Raw genomic sequence first — 17,457 nt, forward strand, 5'->3', positions numbered from 1 at the left:
TGCCAGTGAAAACAACTGACTAACCCCAACCCTAACCCTGCCCGACTTCTGCCAGAAGTCAATTAACGCCTACAAAGAATTTGTGGCTAAAGGTTGTTTGACCAAATATCTGACCCTGTGTGGATCAGAGAAAACCCTAAATAAATTAAAACGTGTGAACCCAAAGTTTTCTTTAAAAGGTATTTGAATTTGTCTTGTTTTCATTCCATCCTGTTAAAATGTCAGCTTAAATAAATTCCTGAAAGCCAGAGATTGATGTGAAATTAGTTACATTATCCTGAGTTTATGTAAGTATTTTCACCAGAGAAAAGAAAACGAGCCTGTAGACTTCACCTAGACCAGGAAAAGGGTTAAATCCCAGGAATTGAGGAATGCAGTAGCAGGATTTTAGTGATGTAGGCAGGATAATAAAATGACAATTTCATTTTAATTAAAAAAAGGCATTGCAGCCCAAAAAGTTTTAAAACATCTTTAACTTTTTTGCCGCGTTTCTACCAAGGAGCCAGACGTTGGATGTAATCTGGGTCTTCAAAGTGTCGCATTTTGTCTTTGAACATTGTCTGCTTTTTTTCTTTTACCTACATTTCCATCCAATTTATGCATGCTTAAAAATGAAGACAAACAAATTTCAGCAGATAAACAGGATCTGCAGAAAACGTGTTAAAGAAAGTAAATCAAAAACCAAAGCCAACACTTCAAAGACATATAAGTCCTCTTCAAAACATCTAACATGGTGTCAGGTAATAGAAAAGTATCTGCTCTACCATAAAATGTGTGTTTTCTGTATGCTTTCTTGTCATAGATTCAACTATATTAGAACAAATATGAAAATGATTTAGTCAGCACTCCAGTTCAGAGACAACACTGGATCCTCCCAGTAGTTTTTTTTTATACCAAAGTCCATCAGGGATCAGAGCTGAGAGGCCAATCAGCAACATGGCCAGTGAGGGGCAATGGGAAAATCAGCAAAATCCAAAGCAACACTAAACACAACCTCAAGAAAACTCGCATAACTATTGATTGAGACCAATCTAGTCTAATTTAAAGATTTCAAGAAAGTTTGGCCCCATGGAAGCCAAATCTAAAGAGATGAGCTACAACTTCAGCGCTGTGTGCGATAACATCCACGGCCTATAACCACTTGTTTCTGCAGGTTTGGATTTGAACCCTGAATCTTTTTGCTGCAAGGCAAATTCATCTCATTCATGCCTAATATCAGGACAAAATCGACATCTAGAGAAACCTAGGAATCACAAAGATACCTCTGTGTGTACAGTTCTTATCCTCTCACCAGCCACTGGTCCAGCTGCTTGTTAATGCAGATTATTTAGCTGGTCCCAGTCGTGTTTGTTTTAAGATTGTAAAGTCTGAGTCTTTTAGAAACTGTTGAATTACTTGAAACAAATGGACTAGATCAGGACAAGACCAAAACCAGTTGTCATTCTTGCTGCTTATAGACAGGAAACTCACCCATATTACAGAATAACGTCAAAAAAGGTTGCCTGGCCTGAAGCGTCGTCATTTCTGCTGCATCATTCAGATAGTAATGCTTTTGGTACACCTTAACCTCGTTAGTACCAAATGAATGTTCTTTCCAAGACCACAGCCCACCCAAATATTGGAGAAGACCATATCCATCGCTTTAAGACCAAAGTACAGCTTTTTGTGATGTCCCCTTAAAGGAGGACAATGCACTACGGCAAAAAGTTCACCCCTCTTGGGACGACCTCATTCATCGTTGGGGATGGTGGGAGGATTTGATTCTGATGTGCTGAATAGATTTAGCATTTCCTTATTTGTTAAACCAATATCAAAGTATACCTAGGGCTGGGCAATATAGAAACAAAAGCATATTGATAAAATAGAAATCATATTGATCGATATCGATAATTATCAACAAATTCATAACATACATTTTGGGTGCAGCCCTGGACATTTTATGCTGTTGCTTAACGACTTATTTCTAGATACAGAACGCACAAATAATGAATTCAAACTCAACCCTTTATTCAAGGAACTTTTTACCAAAATTGCAAGTTTTTAAAAAAGTAAAAAGAACACGTGCTCTCTAAAGTCTTTGAAGGGGACGGAGCATGGTCCCTGGGTCTGCGTTGTGATTGGTTGGGAGGATGTATGGACCGTAGTCGTAACCTACATGATAGGCTAGCATGCATAAAGAAGGAAAACTGTTATTCTATTGTACTTTTTATTGACCGTTTTTTTTAATACATCTATCGATCGATATATATATAGTCATTGAATTATCGTCCAGCCCTATCTATAACTTTACTTTATAACATGCTCCACATTCCTCGTTATAATAAGTTGGGGTGGGGGTCCAGGTCCAACCTGGTCGTAGATAGATGTACCTAATCAAGCGTCTGGTCCAGATATATCAGTGTGTTTTGTAAAAAGAGATGATAAAACTATAGTTAAATCTGAATTTCAGATGCGGCTCATCAAAGAAGCAACCGAAAGCACAACTTCAACCCGGGGCTCAGATGCCCTCAGAACATGCTGTTGTTTAGATCTGAAAAGCAAACTTGGACATATGATCGGCTTGTTCTAAACAGCGTCTATTTAGAAAACACTTGTTCGTTTCTCCTCCATCATAGTTTGGTGTTGTATACACAGAGGAGCCCCTCCCAGTGAAGCAGCCTCCGAGTCTATATATTTATCATGACTCATCCTGGAGCATCTTTTCACTCTTTTCATGGCTATAAGCCCCTTTCTTATATGAATGCAAGTTTTTGAGCTGATATTTTAATTGCATATGATATTGTGAAGACTTGAAGATTTGAGACTGGGTCAGTGAGGTAAGTAAAATACCTTAATCTAAAAATGGTGAAATATGTTTTATAAAATCTGGACGAAATAACTGGATTGATAATTATTTGTCATTTAAACGTGTTCTTGTCCATTTGAAGATGGATCTCCTCAGGCTGGTACTATGTCTGACTCTGGTGGCTCTGGTAAAAAGTGAGTATTTTATTGAATATTTTCCATGCTTATTGGATTTATTCGTTTCCACTTTTGTTGCGGGCGATTTAAACAGAAAAATCTTCAACATTCATGTTCGCTCTTTCTCATTTTAGCCAATGAGTGGTGTTACACTTGTGACCGTAAGTAAACAATGGTTCCTTTTTTTTTTTTTTTACGATGGATGCCGGTTTTCAGTGTGCTTTTGCAGCTCTAAAGGCATCTCGGTCTTCCACAGATCACACACCGTCGCATTGGGCAGAAATAAATGGATCTCACTGTGGAGAACATCACCAGTCTCCAATCGATATTGTCACCAGCATTGTTACCACTGACCCAAAGCTGGATAACTTCACCTTCGTCAATTTCTCCTCTCAGCACTCCATCAGGACAATCACCTTCAACGGACACTCAGGTACTCCATGTGGGAAACCAAAATGGGAAAGTGTCGGGAGGATTCATCGAACTAAAACAGGATGGTCACCATTTCCATTTTTCTCCATATTTGCCTCAGTGCAATGCGACATGGAAGATAATGAAGTTGAAGTGAGTGGAGGTGGACTCAGCGGTCAGTATTCTGTAAAGCAGTTTCACTTCCACTGGAGTAAGGATGGCTCGGGTTCAGAGCATTTAGTAGATGACCATAGATACACGATGGAGGTAAAATTCTAGAAAATCTCTTCTACGGTCCTAATATTTCCCTTGATTCACCACTAATTGGTTATTATCTCATGTGTTCTCTTTTTATCTGTAGATGCACATAGTCACTGAAAAAAAAGATGTTCCTGGAGGGGATGTTTTATCACACAAAGATGGAATTGCTGTTCTTGGGTTTTTCATAAATGTAAGTAACAGACTTTATCATGCTTATCCCACTGAAACATTTTTCAGAGTTTCTTATCTCAGCAGAAGTAACATGATTAAGTGTCTCTATTAGCAAGCATGTTTCTTTTGTGCTTTGAATCACAAATTGGGGGGAATTACATTGTTCTCAGAGTGCATTGCAAACGGGATCAGGTCCTGACTCTGAGTCAATTTCAACAAAACATTTGGGTTTTTAATTCTGGCGCATAAGATGTTGGAGTAGAAACTTTTCCCCCAAACACAATTATGAGCTTGAATGGAATCCTATTCCTAAACTGCAGGTCTTGATAAGGTATTGGCCAATAAACAGGCTTAAACCATTGGTTTTTTTAAGATGAATGGCTGAGAAAGTGTCCTGGATAGGTGTCAAACCATCTTTGTTCAGAAAAACTGAGCTAAAGATTTAAGCCTGTTTGTTGTTTTGTGGTTTGCACAGGCATATTGACCCATATTTTAATGGTAAAAATTCCGTCTGAAGTGTGATGATGTTGGCAATTTTTCCAGAGTGTGTATATTTCAGGTCAGACACCGACGTTAAACCAGAAGCCCTGGCTTGTAGTCTTGCCTCTAATTCCTCTTTAAGGTGTTCTGCTGGGTTGAGGTCAGGACTCACTCAACTACGTCCTTACGAACATTGTTTTGTACAATGATGCAAAGTTTTGTTGTGACAGGAAGGAGTCTTAGCCAAAACAAGTCTCCCATTTTCATGAGAAAACTTTGAGGACATGAACGTTTCCAAAGTGTCTCATTTTGCAAAGACACTTCTGAAAAACAGCATTGTACCTGATCAATCAAAAAGAGACTTGATTTGTCCCTCCAGAGAACATGCAACCACTGGTTTTCTGTCCAGTGGCCGTCTGCATCACACTCATACTCATAGTCATAAAGGAGTCCCTTTATATAAAACTCTCTACACATGGTTCTTGAGCTAGTCTGAAGGCCACATGACACCTTGGGGTCTGTAGCCACTGACTCTGCAGAAAATAGTGAACATCTGCACTTTACATGCCTCCGCATCCACACACTTTTTACGCAAAATATCCTAAGCTTGTCCCCTAAGTCAGCATGAGCTGCGCTCCTTTCATTTCATAATATAATAAAAAAAACTGCACTGAATAATTTGCACACAGAAATGAGCTTAATATTCAGTCTCATGTTTTTTTTTTTTTATTGAATTATTTCAGATTACTGAGGGGCTTAATAAAATGTAAGAGGGGGTTGATCTCCCTTGAAATAGATCTAACAATGTCAAAGTGTGTAATTTAGGCAAAACATTAGTTTGAAAACAGTGTTGTCTGCTATAGAATCTAAAAAAAGCTGCATTTAAAAAACATTGTACATTTCTGATACTAGATGATTTCTTCCTAAAGGCAACCGAAGAGAATGAAATGTCTGAGCCGTGGCAAATGCTCACATCGTACCTGGAAAATATCACAGGTCAGGCTTTGTTTTTTTTTGTTGTTGTTGTGTTTGGATTCCACTGTTTGCTGTTTAAATATTGTTACTGACCTGGGGGAGAGTCTAAAGTGGAAACTGTTGTCACTACGGCTGAGTGTAAATGTCAAGCTTAATGGGCTTTGGTCTATGTAGATGTGCCAAAAGTAAAACCCGCAACAATGACAAATACTTTTGTCATTGTTGACAAACTGGTTTCAGTTTTTAGTGTCTGCTTTTTCTTGAAAAAAAAAAGTCTTGAAAATTGTTCCGCTTATGGATCGGACGGCTTTAATAACCATTAGGCACTGCTTTTCCTCAACTTAGCGTGTTTTATTCTTCTTTTCTGTATTATTTTTTAAATTCTGTTTCACAGGAAACAACCATACAGCGGAACTAAACCACAACATCTCCCTCAGTGATCTGATCGGGCATGTGGACCTCTCTAGGTTCTACCGATACATGGGATCTCTGACTACACCTATGTGCGATGAGGCTGTCGTGTGGACGCTCTTTCAAGAGCCGATCCAAGTCCACAAAGATCTGGTAAGTCTACGTCCCAGAGCCAGTGAAGGAAAAGGCTGTGTTGGGCCAAAGCAGTGGGAGACATTTAAGCGAACCTGCTGCCCTCTAAGCTTGGAGGCAACCTGCTGGACAGGACAGGCGTTATCTCTGCAGGATTTATACATTTCTATCACTTCATGCAGCGCTTAGTCATTCCAGGCAGCTGAACCATGAACTGACCCGTGGAGACAACATCTTTTATATAAGCAGCCGCTGACGCATTCAAGCATATAACATGTAGGCTCCAGCAGACATACTGGTACCCGCAACCGTCTGCTTTGATATTTCTGTTTCACAGTCCGGCTCGATTAAATTTTTTTCCCTTCCGTTGACGGGAAGCTTATTCTGGAACGCCACATGTGACTGTGACAAGAAAAACTCTAAACAAATACAGAAGTATCCGAGTGCTGCAGGATGATAAACATCTTTACCTGATCCACCTGTCAAATGATAAAAGTTTGATTGATGAGGTGCCCATATTTCCTTCTACGGCATTTCCTTGATAGTCTCGTTGTACAGCAGGTGCTTGGCTGAACAGCAACTCAGCGGCAACTCTTTAGAAAGAATAAAAAGTTTAAGCAGTCACAGAAAACAAAGGAAGAAGAGCTTTTACTTGCTGTTGGCAAATATTGGAAGTCTTTTTTTTGCCGAGAGGTTCCCGTAGCACCTTTAAAGCTTTTGAATGACAACCTCTACGTTTATTGGTTGACCTCATAAATTAATCTGTTTAAAAAAACTGAGTAAAAAAGACCTATTTGTTTCTTTTAGTACATTTAGTACATTTATGCAGTAACCCAACCTTAAGAATTTATTATTTATTTTAACTAATCAACATCTTTTACAATTATAAGTTGAACAACAGGTCAGGAATGAACTTCCGGATTTCCTGAGGCGTACGTATGACGTGATGCAGACACCCATCCTTCAAAACTGTAAACAAATGGGAGACATGCCATATAAGTAGCGTATGTGCATCAGATCAGTACATTGCAAATAAAAGTAAGAAAAAACAAACAAAAAATAAAAGCAGAAGGCCCTTATGTACAGTCAGCCATGTGAGAAGAGAAACACAGTGAGATGAGGACAAATGTTTATTTTGCCACCACGCATAGTGAGGTAAAAAGTAAAAAAGAAATTCCATAGCCCACAATTGAAGAAATGCAGCAGTTTATTTCAGACGGAAATAATTGAAGAAGAGTTCATTATTGAGATTTTCTAAATATGTTCCTTTTTTTTGGCACTAGTGGCCTTTATCTGACGCTAAGATGGCAGGAAATAGGGGTGAGAGAAAGAAGGGGACACATGTGCCAAAGGTCCACAATCCAGGACAGCTACATCAAGGACTGAAGACTCTTGGAGGCTCTGTATTTTGGTTTGAATGGAAAACCCAGCAACTGATTGCAATACTTTTAAATTCTAACAAAGTAGTATCAAATAAATGCTAAACCTGCTCTGAGAACTGTTTCTGTCCCCGGGGGTTACTATAACCAGCATTTCTCATGGTTGACACAAAACTGAGTTCGCCTGAGGGGTTTCAGATGCTTAACTGTACATATAAATTTATGGACATTGACAGACAACTTGTATAATGAAACAGTGATTAAATTAAACGTTTTGTGTTCTCAGCTTCAGAAATTTCCAGAGAAGACAGGACTCTCATTTAACTACCGACCTTCACAATCTCTTAATGGTCGAAAAATCACTGCCTCCCCTGCAACTCCTCTTCCTGAAGGTGAGTGAAAAAGTCAAAGACATACAAGTGAGATGAGAAGGCTGCAGTCAAACATCATTAATGTGGGTGTGATAGAAAGATTGGCTTTCAAAGACATTTAGGAATTAGAATATTGCGCATTAAATTCAATAGGGAAACAATTATTTGAATTTGGGTCTTGTAAAATAAACACATCGTCAGCATATAAAGTACAATAAAGTGCACAAAATTACTGCAAATAGTGTTTTAGTCTGTTGAGAGCAGTTACGGTTTGGTTCAGGATCACATCGATGGTTGACTTTGTTAGTCCCAGTGTCAACATTATACAGCAGAATGACACCAAACACCACAAAATGAAAGGACAACCTTCGATGAGCCTCTGTTACAATGTAATCAAGTCACACAGATGGATGTGGGTAAAATCTGTTTGAAGGTGAAATAAGAGGCCTCAGTCAAACCAACACTGCTCCAAATTCAGCTATGCCAGTTTCAATATGGACAAAATGTCTAAACACTTATGTAATATTATGTAAAAATCCAAACAGTTTGAAGAAAGCTTTCAGAGGCCGTTTTGCTGGAAATGAGGGCTGCATCTCTTTTTTATGGCTAAAGAACGTAGCGGCTTAGAGGATTTCAATCGCAAATAGTCCAAACAAAGACCTTTTTTTATTTTTTTTATTTTGTTACCTGTTTAATTTTTGTAGGGGTAAACAGCTGAATGAACAACTTCCTGTTCATGTTAATGTACAGCCCAGCTGCGCCGCTGCAGGAAGTTAGAAAAGCAGCAGTTAAACATTTGTGAGATATTGTAAAAACATTTGGTAACCATGTATGAAGATACTTATTGTACTTTTCAATGTAACCCTCACAGTAAAAGTTCCTACAGCGCTTAGTTGTATGGTCGTTGTGAGTTGGATACCAGCATATATCAAACAAAAAGTTGGTTACGACTAAGTTTTCCAGTCTTTAATGAAAAATTGTCTTGTTAAGAGCCACATCGGAGGCTAAACTAGTGATCCTGAAAACTCCTAAGTGAGGCAACCAAATGCTTCAACAACAAAGCAGGTGCAGAGACATTTGAAATCTGCTCGTGAAGTAGATGCAAATGGTAAAGGTAACAATTGTGCTTTTAAAGTAAAGCTAAAACAATGATGACCGTCTTTAAAAGCCAGTTTGTACCAGAAAACATCTCATTCGTTCAGCTGTACCAATGTTTTTTCTAAAATACAGGTCAAAATGTTGACCTTGACCTTGTTTGTGCTCATAAAATCTTGTCAGTGTGTGACTCTCCAAGCAGCCTGTATCTCTAGTGTAAGTTAACGTATTTTATTATACACTGAGGTGGAAAATAAGACATTTTGTCATTTCTGGCTAATTTAAAGATAAAGAGATTTAGGTTGTGCAGTCTTTCTTGATCCGTTCCCATGACAACAGGGGCTGTATTTAGACCTCTATCCAGAACTGTATTGGATTATAAAAGTGTTCATTAATAAATTGTCTGTTTTTGTTTCTTCTTTAGTTCATCCATGGTGCTATGATGATCACCACTGTGGTATGTAGCAACTAAATCAAATACAGTTTCTTACAGTACTCCTGAGCGGACCGACATGCAGATTCTATTAAAAACTTTCTGCAGATCACACCCCGGATCATTGGTCCGAACTGCCTAACTCCAACTGTGGCGGTGATAGCCAGTCTCCCATCGACATCGACACTCAAAGCGCCACGGCGGATGAACACCTTACTTCCTTCAATTTTATTAATTTCGACAACAACCGCGCCATAAAGTCTATCACCAACACAGGCCACACAGGTTTGGATCTCTTTGGCTTTAAGGATGTGTTTATTGTGTAGACGGTCAAATGTCTATTATAAAATTAATTTACAAGCAACTTTCAAGGTAAAAGGAATAGTTCAAGGTTTCTAAAGTGAGGTTTTTAAGCAGCTAATATGCAGTAAATAAATCTCAAACAATCGTAATTTCATATAAATACAGATTAGTTGACTAAATTTACTCGACACGATTCGTAAACTAAAGGCAAGCCCGAGAAGAGAAAGACCAAAACAGACTTCTACCGTCTCAAAACAAATCTCAAAAACATCAAGGAGATTTATGCAAATGCTACTTTATAAACCGGAAAACCGTCTCCGTTTATGGTTATTTACAGAGAAGCTGATGTCTATTTGCTCTTGGAGGCTGCTTGCCAGTAATGATCTTCCTGTGTGAAACAAATATGCGGAGCATTTCTGGTTCTGCTGGAGGTTCTCCTCCCTGTTAAAGGGGAGTTTTCCTCTCCACTGTCGCTTCATGCATGCTCAGTATGAGGGATTTGCAGCAAAGCCATCAACAATGCAGACGACTGTCCACTGTGGCTCTACGCTCTTTCAGGAGGAGTGAATGCTGCTTGGAGAGACTTGATGCAACCTGCTGGCTTTCCTTAGAGAGGAAACTTTCTGACCAACCTGGAGGATCTGATGGAGTCTGACTTTAGAAAGAGCCTTGAGATGACATTTTGTGAATTGACGCAATATCAATAAAATTTAATTGAATTGAAAATTGTCAGATAAAAAAAAACACAAAAAAAAACAGTTGAGTATGTCCTCTGGACAGGTTCTTCTCTGTTGAAATGTTTTGTCTCTTGTCCAAGGGGCTGCTACAGTCTGAGAAGTTCCAGGTAAACTCAGCCTTAGAAGCATTACCTTCGCATCGTGGATCAACACGTTTAACGATGACAATTAAAACTGGTTGCTCACATCCCTGTCGGACCACAGCTGGTTTCTTTCCATAAAATGGCTTCCTTTACTACTGTCTCAAACCAGCATTTTCCCTATTCCTTCACCTCTAACTCCTCAGACTGAACAAGTCTCTTGGACAAGCGTTTTAACTAGGAAGAACCCGTCCATAGGACCTGTTCATCTATTTTTTTCCCCGACTAAGATTATTAAGACGCATTGCACCATTTCTGCTCAGTTTTACTCTGTCCTAAAAGTAAAGTGTTGTAAAAAAAAAAAAAAAAAGTTAAACATTTGATTGCAGTGCCTTTTTCACACAGGAAGCTCATTACTGCCTCCTACCTTTATTCTCTGCTAAATCACCATCGGCTTCCTTGTAAATAACCACTCAGTTAAAAGATGGCAGCAGTTTAAAGGTTCCTATAAACTATAAACTGCGATGACTTTACGAAGATGGTAGAAGTCAGCTTCGGTCCTCCAAGTTCTCCTCAGACTAGTCGTAAACTTCAGCGTCCTAGTCCAGCTGATCTGGATTTATACCAAATGTTAGCTACTGCTGCTCAGAACCATTTAATAGAAATTAACTTAAAAATCTATAACTATCCCACTCAAATAAACCTAAAGCTACTGCAGCATGATGTGTTTTTGATCTTTCAGTGAAGTGCATACTAGAGGATGGTTTGGTGGAGGTGTCAGGAGGAGGGTTGGAACACGTATACTCAACTCTTCAGTTCCACTTCCACTGGGGAACCGACGCAGCCGATTCTGAGGGCTCAGAGCACACCGTGGATTCACACAGATACCCGATGGAGGTAGTCACAGGCCAAAAGTTTCCACAGTCAAAGCTGTATTTATTCTTTTGATTGTTTTATACAAATAAATGACTTCTTTTGTCCAGATGCACATAGTGAACAAGAGGAAGGATTTAACATTGGAAGAGGCAGTGCAGCATTCTGATGGCCTGGCAGTCTTGGGATTTTTTATTGAGGTAATAATTACAGACTTATGAGGCCCATTGGGACAGGAAATAGGCCCCTCACTGGACTTTCTATGAGTTTTGTGGTTCCATATTAATTGTCTATATGGATTTCATGCAGGATAATTCTGGGTACAGACTGGGCTCTGTAGATGTGACCCCCATATAGACCCAAAAAGGCCAAAGTAGTTCTTTTCACATGAGCTGTATTTAGGCTACCCAAATTTCTATCATATGAGAAAAGACTTTTGGGGGCCCAGATCTTCTTGATAGCTCTCCAACGTTACCAAAATCCATATGGGGCCTGGATACACATGCTGACTGTGTAGTCAGAGATGACGTTAAACCATATAAAACAAAACAAAAAATGCAAAGGCCAAACTAAAGTTTAGCAAAAACACACAACAGAATCCCTAAACAGCTGACCACCATGACCCGAATGGCGCTGTACTGTCAGGAATCCATCTGAAGGAGGACAAAATCCAAAGAATATTGACTGTAAACATTAACATTCGACATTTTAGATGTAGAGTTGCACAAAACATTATGACAACACATTTAACCTTCATTGTATACAGTACATAGCATTCTTTTAGTTATCTGATTTCCAGTATGGTTCATGCCGCGGGCGGTTTACAGATGCAGATTGTAGTTATATAAAGAGGAAACAGCATATTTTCTTTAAATGATCCATTGAGATAATTAAAAAAAATAATTTCTGGAAATAGTTTGCTGAAGCAGTGTCAGATTTCTTTTGACTTCCTCATTGGGGATACGATCTTTGATTGTTATGTCAAAGCTGATCACAAACCTCAAGTGTTATCGTACAATACAATAAGAAATGTGTAATTAATAGGCCAGTTATAATTGATCAAGTAAAGTTACATTTTGTCTTCTGATTCATGTGAGAAACAAATGAGCAAGGCGGTTTAATCAACTTTCTCAATATCCATTTTCAGGCTCCGGGGTCTTCCAAAAGTTCCTCCCACTCAGACACTGCAGGAACAGTAAGTAACGTCTTTTCAAAGCTGAATCCCAACATCTGCACTTATGAGAATCCAAAGTCGTTTCTATTACGAGTCCAACAATTGTTCATCACATTTTTCCACTTAGGAGGCGCCGACGTCGACAGAATCGACAGGATCTAACATGGAAGCATGGAAAAAACTGACCCATTACCTATCAGCCATCAAAAACATCAGTGAGTCAGCTCTGGCCTCGTTATGTAACAGAAACAAAAAGATACAGGATGAGGATATACATTTATCTGCCCATCTGTTGCATTTTTCACTCTAACACAGGTTCAGAAGTTGAGGTCACGGAGGAGATCGCTATCGATGACTTGCTTGGCAACGTGAACCGTGAATCATATTTTCGCTACAGTGGCTCCCTCACCACGCCTTTGTGCAACGAAGCGGTGATTTGGACAGTCTTTAAAGAAACAGTTAAGGTGGACCACGACCTGGTATGTTTCACGCGTTATCCTTATCATATGGCGCCTCGAACACGTAGTCAGAATTATGGTGAAAAATGTTGCGATACAAGGTTTGAGCAGTTAAAACAAACACATGGCATAAGCGTTAAAGGCATTAATTCACAAATAGATCACATTTTTGACGATTTATCCCTTCTGATGTGATGTCAAACCCAGAATTTTGGTGACACATTCTTGTCCTGCAGTTGTTGGCCTCTGTTTATCCATCAAATATCTTGTTACGACCCCTAGTGGTTAGGTTGAACACAGGTTCCTAATGGGGTTAAAAACTGTGGATTTTGCAATACACGGGTCTAAATTTATGAATGTTACAACACAGTGCTCCAGAACGCTGGAAAATACACACAATCAGACTATTCTTAGATGGGTGGAAGTAGTTCCCCTCAGAGAATATTTTAATCTTAACTAATCTTAACTAGTGGCAGCATCTTGGGCTGCTGAGCAAGCTCTGCGCTGGTGGCAACAGAGTTCTGTGTTGTACCTGCTGGATGTTGTTCCCTGAAGCCTGCTTTACTTGAAGTGAAGTGTTCACCTTGAAGTTCTTTGCGGTCCAGGAAACTGGTGTTTCAGTTGCGATACTCTTTGCAGGAGTTAATCATTGTGAAGCCAGTTTAATGCAACTTGATGTTGGCTGCACTCTTTTCTTTGGGGGGAATCCCTGCAGACGTAACTGCAGACTGCTATTACCAGACTGATTAATAGCAGTCTGGTAATAAGAGTCAATTGAATGCGTTCTTTCACAGCTTATTCTTTAGGATGTAACTCAACTAAATTAACTCAGCTGCTTTTTTTGTGTTAGTGCAGCCATATTGCAAAAATATTTTTAGGTATAAAATTATAATTAATTTTTTTCCCACATTTTTTTCACACCACAACACACTTTGTTGTATTTCATTAAGGTTCTTTATGACAGACCAACACAAATTTTTCTTTTTTGAAATAATAATCTGAAGTGGGACGTGCATTTGTATTCAGCCCCCTTTACTGTGTAATCCCTAAATAAAGTCCTATGCAACCAGTTGCACTTCAGAAATGTTGTAGTTAGTAAACCAGAGTCCACTTGGTAAATTTCTTCGTTAGAGGCTGCAAAAGACTTGAGACTAGAACAGGGTTCCCACAGAAACATCCAGCCAGAATAATTCAGATCAAAACCTATTCATCTCTTAGTTCAGTCCAGTCTGACTGAGGCTGAGCTATTTTATGTCCTAGGTTGGGCAAAAACTCCCTCTAGATGTGAAAGCTGGCAGAGGGATAATTAACAGGAGGCTGAACACAAATATATGCCAAACATTTCATTAATTTACTAGAAGCCAGTCTTTTTTTAAATTTCACTTTACAGTTTGGTGCGACTTTGTGATGGTCTCTTTCAGAAAATACACATAAAACTGATTCAAATTGCTGGTTCTAACATGACAAAGTGTAAAAAAAGTTCAAGAGGATTTGAGTATCTTACCAAGGCTTTGTAATAAAGCCTTGTGCAATCAAATAATATGCAGCTGATCACTGTGCAATCTAATCTAAAATCTGTTTAAATCCTGACAAGCTTGTAAATTGTTGCGCTGCCAAAACCTTTGTGCTTGATTGAATGTCTTTGATCGGTAGTTCTGGGCATTAAAAAGCTGAGTCAGATGCAACAGATGTAAGCATTACTTGGCTGTGACTCTGAAAAGTAGTTGAAAGTAGTTCAGAAAGTGGTTGGGTGAGTTGTGTCACTGTTGTTGTTTTTTTACAGCAGAGCAGATGATCCCTGTAGTAACGCACGGGGAGGACTGAAGTAATGCTCCCATTTGTTTGGCATCCTTATTATCCACACATGGCTGCACACCACAGGTGTATAATGAGATTTCCTAATGCGTTTTAGAGTGTTTCAGTGTTTACATCAACGTTAACTTGAGCGGTGTCCACAGGCTGTGTTAAAGGAACAAATACACTTGTTTTAATGACATCCCAGGAAACAGGTTACAAGTTGCAAAATGTTTCTGTATATATCCATGAAAAAGCTGCCAAATTAGACAAGAAAAGCTCTGCAAAAATGCCAAATTGGAACTACGGGATGGAAACTCCACGTGACGCATGACAGCCGTATTCATGTTGGACTTAAAAGGAATGTCCTCGAAGATATCGAAGATAATCTGATTTGATGACTAACTGTTTAGCTATTTAGACAAAAGGCACAGTTTATCACCTGCAAAATGACGCCGTCAGTAAATGGTGGTGGCGGCAGCATTCCCGCACGTGCCGCATTGTCGAGCGTACGAGGCAGAGAGATCGGTCGAAAGCTGATGAGAATCACAGTGTAGCAAATTACAAAAGAAACAAACCCTGTCTTAAATTTCATTCAGCTTTTCAAGTCTCCAAAAGTAGACACAAATATGTTGACCTTTCAGTATGTAACATAGGCAATAAAACTCAGATTTAAGGCTTTAAACAAAGCCAGGTATTAAGGACTTAATGAGCCGGCCCTGAATAAATGCAACATCTCCAATCTTTGTAATCAGCTCCTTCCAGTCAGCTCTTATCATTACAGAGCAACGTGTCAAAGCTATGTCACAGATAATAATGCAATTTCTAATCTATAAGCAATGACATCACAGCCCCCTTTCTGCTGGTGGAGGTTTGTTTTTGTTGGGTTTTCCCTGATAACACAACAGAAACAGTGCAAAGAGACGAGTTCATTCTGATCTCTGTTTTGTTCCAGGGAGGTATGGGTCTGACCACGAAGGCCGTAACTTCTTCTTCCAGTAGAAGTTTACTTATCAAAACAGAAGAGGAGAAGTAAAAATGAGTATTAAACATAATATTCATTAGAAATAGATATTTCTAATGATGTAAAATTCACATTAGATGTTAAGTAACGACTCCACATGCAAAGAATTTACAACAAATTATGTTTAATTACTAATTACTGAAAGTCGTTAAATACCTACTGTTAAAGACTACTTCAAGTCACGTTCTATATGAAGGAGCTAGTTACATGCAGGCGCTGCTTAGGTGTGATCTGGACCCCTTCCTCCTCACAAACCGTCTTCACATTTTAAAGGTTCTGAACTCTTTAGTCTGTGGTTCTTTCCATGGATTTTCAAAAGGATTCATGTTGAGAACTTTAATTGACTGGGTCATTCTAGGAACTTTATCTACCCTCTCTGAATCCAATCAAGAGTTGCCTCTGCTGTGTTCAGGGTCTCGCTGAATAAATCCATCATTGTTTCACCTTCAAGTGTGTCAACAATATCTTAATACTTACTAATTATATGAAATCTGCCGGTACAATATTCCAAAAAAACAGCTTCATATCACGATGATCCCACCTCCAAAAATAAGTCAGTATGGTATTTTGTGGTTCATGTGCATTTCTACTTTAAACATGATGATGACATCCAAAGAACTGACCAATAACTGATCAGACTAACTCCATGCAAACACGTTCCAATGTGCTTTTTCTTCAGCAGTGGAGTCTTGTGCAGTGTTCATTGAGGCCATTCAGGTGGCACACACAAGTTATGGTTTTTATTCTAAAACTTGGCAAAAGGGCTTTTGCAGTCCTGATTATTTTGACTTCAACATCATCAAGATTCTGGCAGGGAGTAGATGTTTGTGTTTGGCCTATGGTTAAAAAAAGATGTTCTATACCAGAAAATGCTCACTGGAACATTAAGAAATTTAGAAATACATCTATAACCAGTGCCATTGTCATGGTTCCTAACCTTGCTCCCTAATGGATGGCTCCCCCCCCCCCCCCCGTCTGTGGGACTATAAAGGGAAATACTTATTTATTTATTTATTTAATATAATAATGTATAGTAAGGAGGGTGGGCGGATGGGTCATGGCTGTGCTTTTGCATAACCATTTCATTTTTTTTTCTAATCTTTGCCTAGTCGCACCTTCTTCTCTTCATTTGTTTGATACATGTTCCCTGTTTCATCACACTTCACTGACATATTATGTGAAATCCGTAAAAATAGTCTGATTAAACATGTAGTCAACTTTATCTTTGATTTCATCAGATGGCGATGTTCCCGACAAACGCAGGATATCACGATGTCTTCCGACCCAGGCAGTCGCTTCATTCCAGGAAGGTCTATACCACGGCTGCAGCCACAGTCCCTGGACCCGTCCTATTTTCTCTGCTGCTGTCATGTCTCTGCGTGCTTTTCTTTTAATATCAGTCATAAAATATAGAGTTAAAAATGTATGCTTGCAAAACTGAATGTAACGTTTCATCATCATACTATTTGAGTGACACTAAGTGCCTGAGAGGTGGAACATGATTTTGAAATCCATGTTTCATTAAAATGTCTGCGTGTCTACAATTTATTTTTATGATTTTGTTGTTTGCACAGTGAATAGAAATGAAATTTTTTAGTTTCTTAAATCTGTAAAGCAGGTTCTGCGTTGTGTATTATTGTTTTAAATGCTGTTATACAATTTTTGTTATTAATAAATTAACAATAAAATTAATAACTATTAGTACAAATAAATATAAAATAAATACAACAATCCTTTGTCTGTGTGTTTTTTTCTGTTTTAATCTATACATACAAGCATTCTCTGTCACTCTATAAGTTATTGGGATGTGTTCTTGTAACTTATAATATATATATATATATATATATATATATATATATATATATATATATATATATATATATATATATATATATATATACTTTTCTGTGAGCTTTGAACTGTGACTTCTCTTC

At 38.6% G+C, this 17,457-nt stretch overlaps 1 protein-coding gene across 1 annotated transcript; it reads left to right on the forward strand.

Moving 5' to 3' along the window:
- Positions 1-2,311: 2,311 nt before the first annotated feature.
- LOC105926726 (carbonic anhydrase 4) lies at positions 2,312-17,230 on the forward strand. The gene is made up of 17 exons (XM_021316773.2): positions 2,312-2,816; positions 2,928-2,979; positions 3,096-3,122; positions 3,218-3,394; positions 3,494-3,639; positions 3,734-3,823; positions 5,214-5,280; positions 5,654-5,823; positions 7,468-7,573; positions 9,072-9,104; positions 9,189-9,365; positions 10,943-11,097; positions 11,184-11,273; positions 12,221-12,268; positions 12,375-12,462; positions 12,563-12,726; positions 16,762-17,230. Exons 2-17 carry the CDS (start codon positions 2,928-2,930, stop codon positions 16,915-16,917), a joined length of 1,746 nt encoding a protein of 581 aa, XP_021172448.2. The 5' UTR covers positions 2,312-2,816; the 3' UTR covers positions 16,918-17,230.
- The last annotated feature ends 227 nt before the right edge of the window (positions 17,231-17,457 follow it).

The sequence above is a fragment of the Fundulus heteroclitus genome, chromosome 10, assembly GCF_011125445.2.
Source record: "Fundulus heteroclitus isolate FHET01 chromosome 10, MU-UCD_Fhet_4.1, whole genome shotgun sequence".
NCBI lineage: Eukaryota > Metazoa > Chordata > Actinopteri > Cyprinodontiformes > Fundulidae > Fundulus > Fundulus heteroclitus.